Source organism: Hyperoodon ampullatus (assembly GCF_949752795.1).
Source record: "Hyperoodon ampullatus genome assembly, chromosome: 8".
In the NCBI taxonomy this organism is placed as follows: Eukaryota; Metazoa; Chordata; class Mammalia; order Artiodactyla; family Ziphiidae; genus Hyperoodon; species Hyperoodon ampullatus.
Window position 1 is genome coordinate 37066581 of NC_136921.1, and position 14431 is coordinate 37081011.

Here is a 14431-nt window from a genome sequence, read left to right on the forward strand (position 1 = left end):
AAAAAATATTTTGTAAGGCACCATGTGGCTAGGCTCAATTCTCCTCTTTGTGTAAAACAATCAGTCTGCTCCATCCTTATTTCCTATGTTCCGTGAGTCTTATACCATGGATAGTATATGAGCAATGGACGATAATGCTGCTTTGTTGTTCCTTGGCGTGAACACTAAGTTAATAGTTGTCCCAGGTCTGGTATTGTGTGGCTTGCTAGTCTGTCGTGCAGGCTTAGTAATAATTACCGTGATCTTTTTTTTTTTTTTTTTTTTTTTTTTTTTGTGGTATGTGGGCCTCTCACTGTTGTGGCCTTTCCCGTTGCGGAGCACAGGCTCAGCGGCCATAGCTCACGGGCCCAGCCGCTCCGCGGCACGTGGGATCCTCCCAGACCGGGGCACGAACCCGCGTCCCCTGCATCGGCAGGCGGACTCTCAACCTCTGCGCCACCAGGGAAGCCCTACCGTGATCTTTAATGATAACAATTCTTAATGAGTATTATTATTGTTAATAATGATTATATTTAATAATCACATCCAACACTTACTATCTTTACTAATAATAATTAGCACATGGGAACCAGTTGCACCACTGTATTATCTTTAGAAGAAAAATCTAAATCTGTGACCTGGTAGTTTGCAGAGTATCTCTTCCCACCCTCTGCTTTCCAGATCAGAGTGAGTCAGGAGGCTTCTAGGGTCTGGGCAACAGGGAGGGGCTTCTAGAGAAACTCCTCTGCCTTCTGTGTGTGAGAGGCCATACTTGCATGTGTCATTTTATGCAGAGGTCTTATTTTTATTGTGAAGTGCCATCATCATGAACAGCCCATCTTCCACCTCCCCCATCTCTCCACCTGCCCACTCTTCCTTCATAACCTTTGATTTTTCTTGCCCGAAGAGAAGACCTGGAGCAGATCCTTACTCCGTAACATGCTAATTTGTGTGAATTGTGTAGGGCAGAGTCCATGTTTATTACTCGTATGTTGGTAAAACTTTGATCTTCTTTTGCCATGGCTATGTTTAGATTTAAATACCTGTATGACTTTTTTTAAAAAAATAAAAAAACATTTTATAAAACACCTTTGGCGAATTAAACATTTTTTAGCTTTTCACATATTGATACAAAGGAGAGAAATATTTCAGTGACAACAGATTTCAACAGATTTTCAACTACACTAATTTGCTTTAATCTTTAGGGTAGTTTACTTCTTTTCTTTGAAAACCAAGCAGAGGTATTCCTTTCCAGTGATAACTGGTGTTATTATATAAAATAATAATTTTTAAAAAAGATTCATAATTGTATGTATATTTTGACATAAATTAAATGTCAGTTAAGGCTTACATGAGCAGGGTATTTTCAGGTTAGTTGATGGCCTGTTTACCAGGATTTGGAAAAATAAAAGATACAAGAGGGGCTTCTTTTAAATTCCTATTGATTTTCTTGTACATATTCACATAATAGCTTCGGACCATTACTAGGTATCTTACAACATTTTTAGACAAAAGCAGATCGGATCTGAAAATACTAGTCCTGATTAATAGTTAATGATAGGACCATAGATACGAGGATGCTAGGGTCTGGAAGGTCACTTCGATCTCACCTATGCGCCGGCTGTGAACTTGAGGTCTCTCAGTCAGGAGACCTCTGATTGGTGTGCTCCACTTTTTAGTGACTAGAATCTGAGGGCTTCTTCCACTGCTCGGGGCAATTCTGCTGCAGTCTGATAGTAATAATGGAGGGACCCCCCCGCCCCCCGCCACAGTTTTCCCATTAGGCCCATCTGACTAAGAGGCTTGTTTAATCCAAACCACTGTCCACAGATGATAACTGTCTCTTCCCTTCTCATGATGACTGGGGTTTGCTTTGTAATGTTTGTGTTTTGCTCTTGGGTTTTGTCCCTGCAGGTTTGATGATTCCGGTCTTTTGTGTGGTAGAGCAGTTGGACGGCTCTCTTGAATATGACAACAGGGAAGAACATGCGGAGTTTGTCCTGGTTCGCAAGGACGTGCTTTTCAGCCAGCTGGTGGAGACCGCGCTCCTGGCCCTGGGCTACTCCCACAGCTCCGCGGCGCAGGCACAAGGTATTCTCGCGTCTCCCCTCTCCTCCCCGTGCCTCGGGTGTGTCATGATTTGAGGAAGAGTGTGTTCCCCGAAATAATTCTCCAAACAGGGATCGGAGGAGAGTGGTTACATCTAACGTCTTTCCCAAACAGTGAACAGCAGGATGTTTCATGGAGAGTCTGGTTTTCTGGTTGCATTGGGAAGCATTTGACCAGTACCTCTAGAGCCAACAAAATCCCATTTCAAGCCATCACTTGCATTTCAGAGTGATCATCTTGGGTTTTGTTGCATTAATAACTCTCTTATTTTCTCTAAGTCCCCAAATCGGTATTCTCAGAGTGCTGAGACATTTGACTCCAAACTTATCCAAACTTTAATATGTGAATTATAAGCTTTCAGTTTTCTAAATTTATTTATTGCTTTGGGCCTGCTGCTTTTGCACATTATGATCAGCTTTTAGTTAAATAGAAAAAAATGTATGCCTCTTATATACTGTACTTTTGTATCTTTGAAAACCTCTCTGTAGTTCTGATGTGGTCCATTGATTAAAAAAAATGCTCAGTCTCTTTGTGATCAATTCATTTTACCTATTTAATTAAATATAATTAAATATTAAAATTGCATCATTATTTCAGTGTGAATTGTACAGCACTGGGGAATCAATCCATTGTGAGCTTGTGTTGCCCATTGTTCTTTTATGCCAGTTAATTGACAAAACAAATAGCAAAAATATCCCCAAACCTTGGAGAATGGGAAAATAAATTTTTGACCCAATGGAATGATTATCTTTGTTTTTTAGCTGAAATTATTGAACTGTATAGATTATGATAATGGTTAGAACTAAAGGATAGAAACAAGTGACTTCGAGGTCTTGTTCCATATATTTATTTCCTTTATTACTGCCCTTACTTAACATTTGTGTATGTGCCATGGATTTTTGTTACTTTTTCAAATGAATTCCTCTTCATATACTTCCTAAGAACTATTAGTCCAAGCCTCTATTTATTGAGAGAAGGAAACTATGAGAAATTAAACAGTTTATAAAAAGTTACAAAATATGGTGACCAAAGACATGGGATTTAAATTCCCCAGCTCTTGACTCTGATTTTGTAAGCAGATTATTACTGTTTAAAAAAAGTTTTAATTAAATATTCAAATTATATCTTAGTTCTACCAAAAAAGCAACTCATCTGAAACCAGGAGGTCAAGAATGTTTTTCCAGGGCCATGGATTATTGTGAGTTGAAGTGCAGTCTGAATCCCAGCACTTGGCCTGTCTGGGTGCAGTAATACATACAGCTGAATTGTAGAGTCCACTGCTTTCAAAGCAGCGTGATAAAGGATGATTCATTTCCTTTCCCTGACAACTTTCCTTCTTGTGTGAGGGATTCAAGATTTGATCCCGAGCAAATTGCGTACTGGGCACCATTGCTTTTATTTCATGCTATGTACCTAAATGAAATAAAAGAATCCCCCCTCCTTCCCCCACCATAAACTTTTCATGCCATTTTAGGGATATTTTTCTCTGAATGTAAAGGTCATTGTATCCCACTGCTTGCATCCTGGTGTGCCAGCTTCCTGTTTGACAGGGCTATCCATCTCAGTTAGCATGGCTGCTCAACACGCCGTGAGCTCACATGTGGAGCACAGAGCACTAAGTGGCCAAGATTTGATTTTTGGCACATGCTCAGGGAAGGGGCTCTCAGGAAATTTGCACGAGGGAGCCACACTGTTCCAGTCAGTGGTGTGGACTGAGAGTTCTGCTCACCAAGGTGAGATCCACTAGCAAGAAATATGGTCTACAGTGGAGGATTAAAGAAAAAAAGTCAAAAGTGAATATTTGCTTCCCCAAAGTTTTTGAAAACCACGGTTAAAAATGACTAAATATTACACTTTTTAGAAGTTGAATCAACATCCTGAAGGTGCTCTAGATCATGATATAGTTTATTTTGTGGGTAAACAAGGGTTTTCTCGATAGGTCCTGTACTATTATTTTACAGAGGGGGAAGAAAATCACAGTTTGTTTATTTTGTTTTAAATTAGATTGCTGATCTCTGTTTTGGGTAAATGGAAAAACTTGGAATTGTTTATTTGCAAATGAGTGTATTAGATCTCTGTTGTCATTCAGATCATCACACTTGTGCATTTTGCTGCGTATTTATTACAGATGAAACAGAATGCATGATAAGACAGGTCGTTCATGTGCTGGAGAAACAGCAGAGTGGGAGGAATCTAGAAAAGGAGGCAGAACAAAATGTGACTGCATAGCTGAGGCCTGAGGTTTTATGTGTCTAGTTTTTTGTTTTGTTTTGGTTTTATTTGTTTGTTAGTTTAGGTAATTCCCCCAAGATGGGAAAGTCATTGGGTGACCTGCTAGCAAATGCATTTGTGGCAGAGAAACTGAGTGTTTCTGAACCTCTTCTTCCTGTGTTGGAAAAGTTGGGCCAAAGTAAACTTCAAGGAGAGCTGGTTTCGTGAGCCTACTTTACAAATTGAGACTCTTGAAATGTGATTTTTCATTTTGACATGACCAGAAAAGAGCTTCAATAATTGAATTGGAATAGTATTCAGATTAGCAATGTCATTACTTTGGAGTGATACTCACGTTCCAATGAGAGACAGCATACCCATGTTCTTGTGGGCATAGGATAGTCAGTTTCTTTTTCTGAGATGGCATTTCCTCCAGGTGAGCTGAAGAGATTTTATTAAGAAAGAATGTTTGCTTATAAAGAATGACAGAAATTCCACTAAAATGGAATTTAGGGGTTGCCAATCCTGCCCCCCCCCCATTTTACAGTACCTTCTTTATTTGAAGCCAGATATTTGGACCCAAGAGAGGATAAGGGCACAAGATAATGTCATAAATCATGGGCATTATGTTTTTAACTGACCTAAACCCTCCATATCCCAGAACACATACCATTTACTCTCTGTGATTCTCAAAGATATGAGATGCAGGATTCATCTGACCTACTGTTTTGCATATGCAAAAAGCCTAAGGATGGCAAGCTCTTGGCTTTTTCCAGAATAGGTAGCCTAAAGTCTAATGAACAACAAGCACGTTTTATGTTATATGTTGAACTATGAGTCAATATATGTGGATCAACAGTAGTCTTCCAGTCTTTTGGAAGAGGAGTATTAACCTAGGGGACTGCTCTGCAGTAACCCTCCCCCACTAAACTCTTCATTCCCTTTATTCGTCTATCTTGTTTCCTTTTCATCCTTTCAGTTTTGCTCCATAATGCTTTTGGTAATAGTCATGGGCCTCTCTGCATTGTCGAGAGAGTTCTTTATCTCACTGATTAAGTAGCTATTTGTACTTGCCAAGGTGGTTGGTGGACTCTGGGAGGTGGCAGTGATGGCAACGTGATTCCTCACTGTGTACATTTGACTTAATTTGTAAATGGATATCTTATCTTTTTCCTGCTTCCTATTTAAAATTTATTTTAAAATTTATATTAAAATTTATTTTTGACAAGAAAATTTTATTTAAGAACAAACATGCTGAACAATAAATAAGCAAAAATCCTTTCTGGCTGGTTATTTTTGGGGTCATGAATATGTAAAAATTATGAGTTCAAGAGGAAGTGTTATTAGTCACCGGTTTTTCTTATTTGTGTTAGAATAATTAAGTGTATATAGTCATTTAAAATGATGTTTTTAACAAGTGACACAAAAATGCATTTAATACAATGTTATGTGAATCAAACAGAGTGCCAAATACAGTCTCAATTATATAAAATTTCACTTATATGCAAAAAAACAAAGGAAATATATTAAAATATCAACTGGGTGGGTAGTGGGATTATGTGGGATTTTCTTCTTTTTCTAATCAGAAAAAAAAAGTACAAAATTCCACTTCCTCTGTGAATTCCTCTCTGAATAAGTGGGAAGTTGTTATTTTCACCATATTATCCAATTTTGATAAACAGTTCACTTTGTCCCTAATTTATCCATAAGTGTGAAAACTTGTACATGATACAGATGCATTTCTGTTGTTTTTTCAGTTTAATATTAAAAAAGGAATCAGTAAGTCATTAATGAGCCCCTGTGATGTATAAAACAAGGGGTTTCTTAGAGTTTTTTGTTTAATTTATTGAAGTATAGTTGATGTACAAGGAATTCTTAGAGTTTTAATAGTGCTAGGTAACATAAATTGAGCAATTGCTATTTGTCAGACACTATTCTAAGAGATTTACATGTACTGACTCATTTAATTCTCATAACAGCTCTCTGAAGTAAGTTATATGTTTCCCATTTCATAGATGAGGAAACTGAGGCAAATAAAGAGAGAGAAGTAACTTTCCCTGGTGCACAGGGCTAGTGGATGGAAGAGTTGAGATCTGAAGGCTAGTTAACCACCTCCTGAGTCAGAGTCCTTAACCACAGGGCTGTCCGGTGACAGACCTGATCACTGGGAATGTAGACTTGGGGTAGGAGTCCATTCTTATTTAATGCTCGTTCTTTTGCTCTTTGACATAAGGCCTAAAAGGCAGGACTTTTTGGATTGGATTCTTACTAAATATATAATGATTATATTTATTTGATAATGATTACATATATTCAATAATGACAAATTATACATATTTCATTTCCATGATGAAATATATAGAGATATTTCTTCAAGGTAACTGAGACAGATTTCGTTAAAAACAAAAGCCTCACAGAATTGTTTATTGAAACCAACTCCTAAAACTAAAAAGTGGGCCTACAGTAGGTTGAGTAATTCAAATATAAATTTTTTGCTTATGAAGCCAAAATGATTCCTGATATGGAAATAAAGCATATTCCTTAGCAATTCTCATCTTCAAATTAATTAATTCAGTAGTATGAAATGCCTGCTGTGTGTCGGTCATTGTTCTAGGTTCTGGGGATAAAGAACTGAAAAAAAAAAATCTTGCTTTCATGGAGCTTACAGAGAAAAGTTTAGTATGTGGATGACTAGTTGATTTTCACCCTCTGAGCTCAGAAATATTGAATATTGAGGCTCAGAGAATAGAAATGCATATAAAATTTGTTTACAGGTCTGGTGCTAATTTTTAACTAAATGTTCATTTTACTCCTGAAAAAACGCTTAAGAATTTCTGTTCCTCTTGTTAGCTTTTGGAAATAGAGGACGAGATGGGAAATAATGGGTTAAAACTTCTAGGAAATCGTACTTTGCTTTATTAAAGGAAAGCTGTTTATTTGCCTCTTCTGTCCATTGTTGTCTTCATTTAAAAAATAGGCCTAATGTTGGCTTTGATTTTTATTGGTGAAACTGTTCCGCTCTCACAGGCCCATTTCTTCAGAACATAAGGGTGGTACTTGTGCTAGGCATTTAGTCGATGTTAGAAGAATGAACAAATGAACTTGAAGATATTTATTACCCTGGAGAAATATGGATTCCTAAAAAGTGCCAGTTTACTGTCTTTAATTATTAGATTTGGACTCATGAACTGGAAACTATTTTGTTCCCTTATAACAGAGTGATACATAGCACAATGTGAAGTCTGTAGGAATGCAGTAATTGTTTTCTGACTGAATGAAAACAGTTTTTAAGGTTCATTTTTGCTAAATTTTATCCATGAAGAATTTTTGTGTGTGTGTATCACTGTGAAGTTGGCTCCCATTCATTAGCTATTTTTATCAGAACTGAAATATAATTTAACTCCTTATTGATCAGCTATCACCATTTCCAGGTTATTCTATGTCATCATTCCACAGTCAGTGATGTTTTGGCTATGCTTGGGGTGGCAAAACACTCCAATAATAACTGTTAGACCCAAATAAGTAGTTATTCAAAGGGTACTTAGGGGATTGCTGAGATCCAGATTCTTCTCATCAAAACTTAGAGATGTTTTGTCAGTATTTATCTGGACCTCATCTGTTTGAAGGCATTGTATGTAGGGTGAATAATTTCAGCCTATGAACTAGTAACTATGCTAAGAATAAATAGATTAAGATTTAAAACCAAAGCAGTGAGAATATTTATATAAAAAAGAATGGAAGTAGAGTTCCCTGTGCTATACAGCAGGTTCTTATTAGTTATCTATTTTATACATATTAGGGTATATATGTCAATTCCAATCTCCCAATTCATCCCTACCTGCCCCCGCTTTACCCCCTTGATGTTGGTATGTTTGTCGGTATGTTTCTACATCTGTGTCTCTATTTCTGCCTTGCAAACCAGTTCATCTGTACTGTTTTTCTAGATTCCACATATAAGCGTTAATATATGATATTTGTTTTTCTCTTTCTGACTTACTTCACTCTGTATGACAGTGTCTAGGTCCATCCATCTTCTCTATACAGTAGAAACTAACACAACATTGTAAAACAACTATACCCCAATTAAAAAAAAAAAAGAACTACCATATAACACAGCAATTCCACTCTTGGGTATATATCCTAAAAACACCCCCAAAACACTAATTCTAAAAGATACATGCACCCAATGTTTATAGTAGCATTATTTACAATTGCCAAGATATGGAAGCAATCTAAGTGTACATCAACAGTGAATGGATACAGAAGAGGTGGTACATATATGCAATGGAATACTACTCAGCCATAAAAAGAGAATGAAATTATTCCATTTGCAGCAACAGGGATGGACTTGGAGGGCATTATGCTAAGTGAAATAAGTTAGACAGAGAAAGACGAATACTGTATAATATCACTTATATGTGGAATCTAAAAAATAAAACAAACTAGTGAATATAACAAAAAAAAAAGAAGCAGGCTTACAGATATGGAGAACAAACTAGTGGATACCAGTTGGGAGGGGGAGGGGCAATACAGGGATGGGAGAGTAGGAGGTACAAACTATTTGGTGTAAGATAGGCTCAAGGATGTATTGTACAACACAAGGAATATGGCCAATATTTTGTACTAACTAAATGTAAAGTAACCTTTAAAAATTGTATAACAAATTAAAAAAACCTTTTTAAATAAAAAATATTTTATATTACAAAAAGGAATGGAATGGCTTAATTTATGTATTATTTATTTATTATTTTACATATTATTCATTTATTAATTATCATATACTTTCCAGTGGACTATCTCTACAACATACCACATATTGGGAAGAACTTTACATAGAAGCTACTGTTAAGGTAAATTTCATCGTTAGAAATGAATACACTTTCATTTTAAGTTATTCAGTGCTTGAAATGCTCTGTTCTTAAATTAATTATCTAAAATTTTATGGGAATATATAACATATACAAAGTTGAGAGACTAGTGTATTAAATACGAACTCATCAGCTAGGATCACCAATTAGCAATTTATGGTTGATTTTGTTTCATCTATGCCTTACCCGTTTCGCACCTCTCTCCCACTGGATTATTTAAAATAATCCTAGACCTCGTATTTTGTCCATAAATATTTTACTAAGTGTCTCTTAAAGACTATTTTAAAAACATAACCACAATACCAGCATGATGCCTAAAAAGAAAGATAATGATTCCTTAATATCATAGAATATCCAGTCAAGCCTCAAATTTTCCTAATTATTTTATATATATGTATATATTTTTAGTGTTTGTTTATTCACATCAGGAGCCATACTAATCTATATATTGCACTTGGTTGATGTGTCTCTTAAGTCTTTGTGGGTTTCCCATTCTCTTAAATTTTAAAAAACTCTAAAATTTAGGTTTGCAGCTTTAATTCAGAATTATTTTTATTTTGCTAAACTTAATGAAAACCCTAATCCTATAAATGCCTGCAAATACTGTGATTTCAAGTAAAAAATTAATAAGCTTAATCATAACTTTGGAAAGGAATTCAGAAAAATCACTTTTTGTTTTTCTTTTTGAGAGAGGATGGTTAAAAGACATATGATGTCTAGAGCTGAAAGGTTTTTCATGTTCTAAAAGTTTGACATTCTCCCTACTGAAAATGTTTTAAATGATCTCTTGCCTTGTCTTTCTTAGTTTCTTTCTTTGGTTCTCTCTCTCTTTTTTTCTACGTTTTCTTCTTTAATTAAACTCTTATGTTTGGGAGACTCTCAGAAGTTTTTTCTTCATAAGGGCAATGTTGAAAAAAAGGTACATATTTAGAAATTTTAGGCCTTGGAGCAAACTTTTAACAAACAAGCTGCTTTTTACAAAATTCTGTGGCTCTCAAAAGAGAGCTAAAAAAGTTACCCAAAATTGCTGTTAACCATGTTTCAACCCTCATTAGAGCTGGATGGGCCAAAATATAAAACACTGGCTGGGCTGACACAAATCTCTAACAAGCCCCCATGCTCTTCCCTCCTCTGCTATATAAAATTAAATATTCATGTATGTGTGTGTGCATACATATTTGTTCACCGGCACATAGCAAAACGTGAAACACTACTTTTTAACTAAATGCCAGGGGAAAAATAATGCTCGTCTTACTTCTTTGTCTAATATATACTTAGAAATGAATATCTAATATAAGTGTTTATAGTTCTGTATTCCTTATGTTTGTTTATATTGTCATAAATATGTTATTTAAAATATATAAATATGTAATTATGGCTCGTTTAAAGGTCAGCTGATGGAATTATTGTCTACAGGTAAATTTGTAGAGGGTGAACACCCCATCCAATTTGATTTGTGGAATGCCTAGCTGTTGGGTAGGAAGTACTTGATAAGAAGTGTTAAGGGCAGTGAATTAAAAAAAAAATCTTATCTCACTTTACATCTGACCTTGCAATTTCTGCCAGAATGTACAGTTGAAAAGATCATTATCAGTGGAAATAATTCATTTAAAAAAACAGGCTTATTATTTTCTCTATTATGATGGAAGGGTTTAGCAATGTTTACAGTTATCTGTTTTGTTTGGGGCAATTGGCCATGGTGGCCATTAGCTTTGGTGTATTTTTAAAACTGCTTAAAATCCTTCTTTTTGGAATTTGGGCATTAATGCCAAAGACCTGGAGGGGACTGATCATCTTAGTTCTGCGTTTTGACATTCATGTAAAATGATCCAGGTTAAACAGATTGACCCACAGTGATATATAACTTTTATTTAATAATTAAAGTATGTCCCATTAAAAATATACAGCTCTTGAGGAGTTATGAGTAGGAAACCTACAATCTAAAACTGGTGATACTCTGATACAATTTATATTGTGATTATTTTTTTATTCTATTCCCTTCAAGAGTATAACTGTCTTTTACTAATGTATGGATTTAAAATGCAGGGTAGAGTCATTTGCTGAAGACCCATTCTTTTTTGTGCTTTAAGAAGATGCAGTAGCGATTCTGTCAAAGGAATTTATTTGGTAAAAAGCACATTCAATAATGATACAATAGACAGTGCTGTTACCTTTTGGGTAGATCCTTTATATTCAAAGCTCTCCATTGGTACAACTCTCAGTCTTGGTGCTATACCAATCATATTCCAACTCTTAATAAAGTCTGTTTTGACATTCATGATAAACAGTGAAAAATTCTTGGCCATAGAGCATTTTGTAATATTCCAACGCTTTTTAAAAACTCCCTGCTTTCCTTTTTTTCCCCTTTTTTATATATGGATAAGAGCTCTGTCATCTAAATCTTATCATTTCAGTTAATTCTTCGCGAAATTGTGAAATTTCAGAATTGTAGGTCCTTTTACTTCTTATTTTAGTGTACATTTTACCTTATACTTTGAATGTCCAAATTTTCTCAGATACAATTATAATTGTATTTAATAAGCATTTTTATGGGATAGCGACTCCACAGTAATTCATTCATTGCATAGTGTCAGTTGGTGGGCAGCTTATTTGTGACTTATGTAGGCACCTTGGCACACGAAGAGGAGCCCTGCAGTGTCAGGGGCCCCTTCTGTCTGCAGTGTGACGGAGCTCAGAGGCGGGCTGTGCAGAGGCAAAGGGTATAGAGCAAGCGTGCAGCTGGCCGTTGGTCACTCCGAGGCTCCTTGGTTTGGTTTCCGAGGTGCCACGTAGATTTCACATGATTGTGATGAGCATTTAAAATCCAGTGCTTTGAAAAGCAATTTTTTTTTTGACAGTAGCTTTGAGAGTTTTAAAGAGTCATATCAAGGTTCTACTTGCTCAAAAGCAGTAATTGGCAAAATTATTTGTGTGTCAATGAGGGAAAACACAAAGGTTTTTCCCTGTCTGCCCCTTTTTGGTTTGAAGAAATACCACCCAGGACTGAACGGCGAATCTGTGCTCTTGTTTTACAAGTTCCTTACTGGGTTGGAAAAGATCGCTGCAGGCTATATGCAAATAGACAGTGCCGAGGTTTCTCTCAGTTTCCAGCTCCAGCTCGGCAGGGAAATGCATCCAACACATTCTTTCTGTCGGTTTTGTAAATCAAAGAATGAGATGCAGGAAGGCTCACAGCACAGTCAAACCTCTGTCCTCAGTGATTTGGCTCTACAAGGCCTAATAATCTCCCAGGTGTGAAAACTGAGCCCCCCATCCTGGGAGCCAACTTAAGAGGGTGGTCTGTTCTTAATCAAAAGCTTTGACCAGTTTTACCAGCTTAAGGTGATACTCCAGAGCCAGAGTAATAAATAAAAATTTAAGTGTCGTGCTTTATTATTATGAATACAGTGGTTCCTTAAGGGAAGAGGGAGATTTCTTTGAAAGGGCGTCTGATTTAGATACTCTGCAAGGGAAGAGAGAGATCAGAATTATTTGGGAAGGAAGCACTTTATTAAGATCGTTAGTCTTTTAGAGCATCATTGGAAGAAGTGTAGCTGAGTTTTACTGTTCCCTTTACAGAAACTTCTAAAGATTATACCTTAATTTTCTGGTTCTTTCACACCCTATGATATCATTCATTCACTTAACAAATATTTCTTGAGTGCCTATTATGTGTTGGGGACACAGTGAAGAACCAAACATACAATGCCTCCGCCCTCAAGATACATTCCAGTAGGAAAGATAGAAAATAAACTATAAATATATAATAAAATGTTTGGTAGGACCTGGCAATAAGTTATGCTTATGTTGACTCTGTTCTCTCAATCTTGTCTAGAAGGAGGTTTTGGCAAATTTAGGCTTCTGGAAAGTAGCCGTTTAGCCAGAACAAACTTGGAAGGTTTTGAATGGGGTTTGAGGATTAAAAATAAAATGATGTAGGTACTGAAAAGGGTAAGCCTCAGTTTTCTGAGAAATTTACCTATTTGGACTATCTCATGTTTGGAATAGGATAAATGTAATATGTCAGAATTAGCTTAGATTAAGCCATAGTTTAGTTTTTGCGAGGGAAACTGAAACTTTTACATAATAGACATGCTATGAATATATTTGATAGAGTTAATATTATTAACTAATTAGTAATATTAAGCTCTACTATTTATTTACTGCTTCTTATACACCAGGTACTGCTCTAGGTGCTTCACATATATTTGCTCATTCAATCCTCATAATAACCCCCATGAAGTACGTGATATAATTGTCCACATTTTACCAATGAGGAAACTGACATTCAAAGAGGTAAACAGCTTAGCTGACACTAAAAACCAGCTTCAGAGAATGTGTACTTAACCAACATCCCCTTCTGTGGCATTATATTTGTAGTCTGCCAATTTAGTCTAGAATTCAAACTAATAGTAACTATATTTTACAGGCATAAACCAAAGATTGACATTTTGGAATTGGTAACTGAACATATCTATGTTTAAATTGAGTGGGGAGCTTGTTTTGAGTTTAAATAACAAAATGGAACTTGCTGTCTTGGGATGGCATTTTATGAGAATTTATTTTGTGAGACCCCCATTTTTGTATACCTAAGCTCCTTATAAACTTATAAAGTAAAAAACAACTTTTTCTAATACCAAGCTAGTGCTTGTTAATTATAGAAAACTAAAAAATACAGAAAAAGGACAAAGAAGACAAACGCCCCACACCCTCCCATTGGACCAACCACCTAGAAATAAATGTAGGTAACATTTTAGGACACTCCTCTTTAGTTACAGTGCTAGGCATTTTTTTACATAGTTGAGGTCATATATGCAATATTTTCATCTGTGGTTTTTCACTTAATATTATAATGTATAATTTGCATATTCTTTGTTATTATTTCTAATATTTTATAATAGTCAAGTTTTTGGTTTTCAAAGCAAATGTGAAAGATTCATTTTCTTTTGATGATCTAGAAGGATTTAGGAGTGGTCAGTAAATTAGGTGTTAAGTACAGACGCTGTGCCTAGGCCATGCTGGACAATCAGAGTGACCAACTCCACTGTTTATGTGAGAACATAGTTATCCTTTGAAAATAAGTTTCATGTAAGTTATTTCATTGCAGGGACTTCCCTGGCGGTCCACTGGTTAAGACTCCAAGCTTCCAATGCAGGGGTCGTGGGTTCGATTCCTGGTCGGGGAACTAAGATCCCACATAATGTGCGGCCAAAAAAAAAAAAAATGGCTAAGGTAGTTCATTGCAGGTGAAAGGCTGATTATTT

At 36.0% G+C, this 14431-nt stretch overlaps 1 protein-coding gene across 2 annotated transcripts in view; it reads left to right on the forward strand.

Moving 5' to 3' along the window:
- The window catches only part of SATB2 (SATB homeobox 2), a gene marked incomplete at both ends in the record, with an annotated part of 190846 nt that overhangs the window by 24565 nt on the left and 151850 nt on the right, over positions 1 to 14431 (forward strand). For both annotated transcript variants that reach the window (XM_079710652.1, XM_079710651.1), the window contains one exon: positions 1894 to 2070. In XM_079710652.1, coding sequence (XP_079566778.1) covers positions 1894 to 2070 — 177 coding nt within the window. The remainder of the gene's footprint in view (positions 1 to 1893; positions 2071 to 14431) is intronic.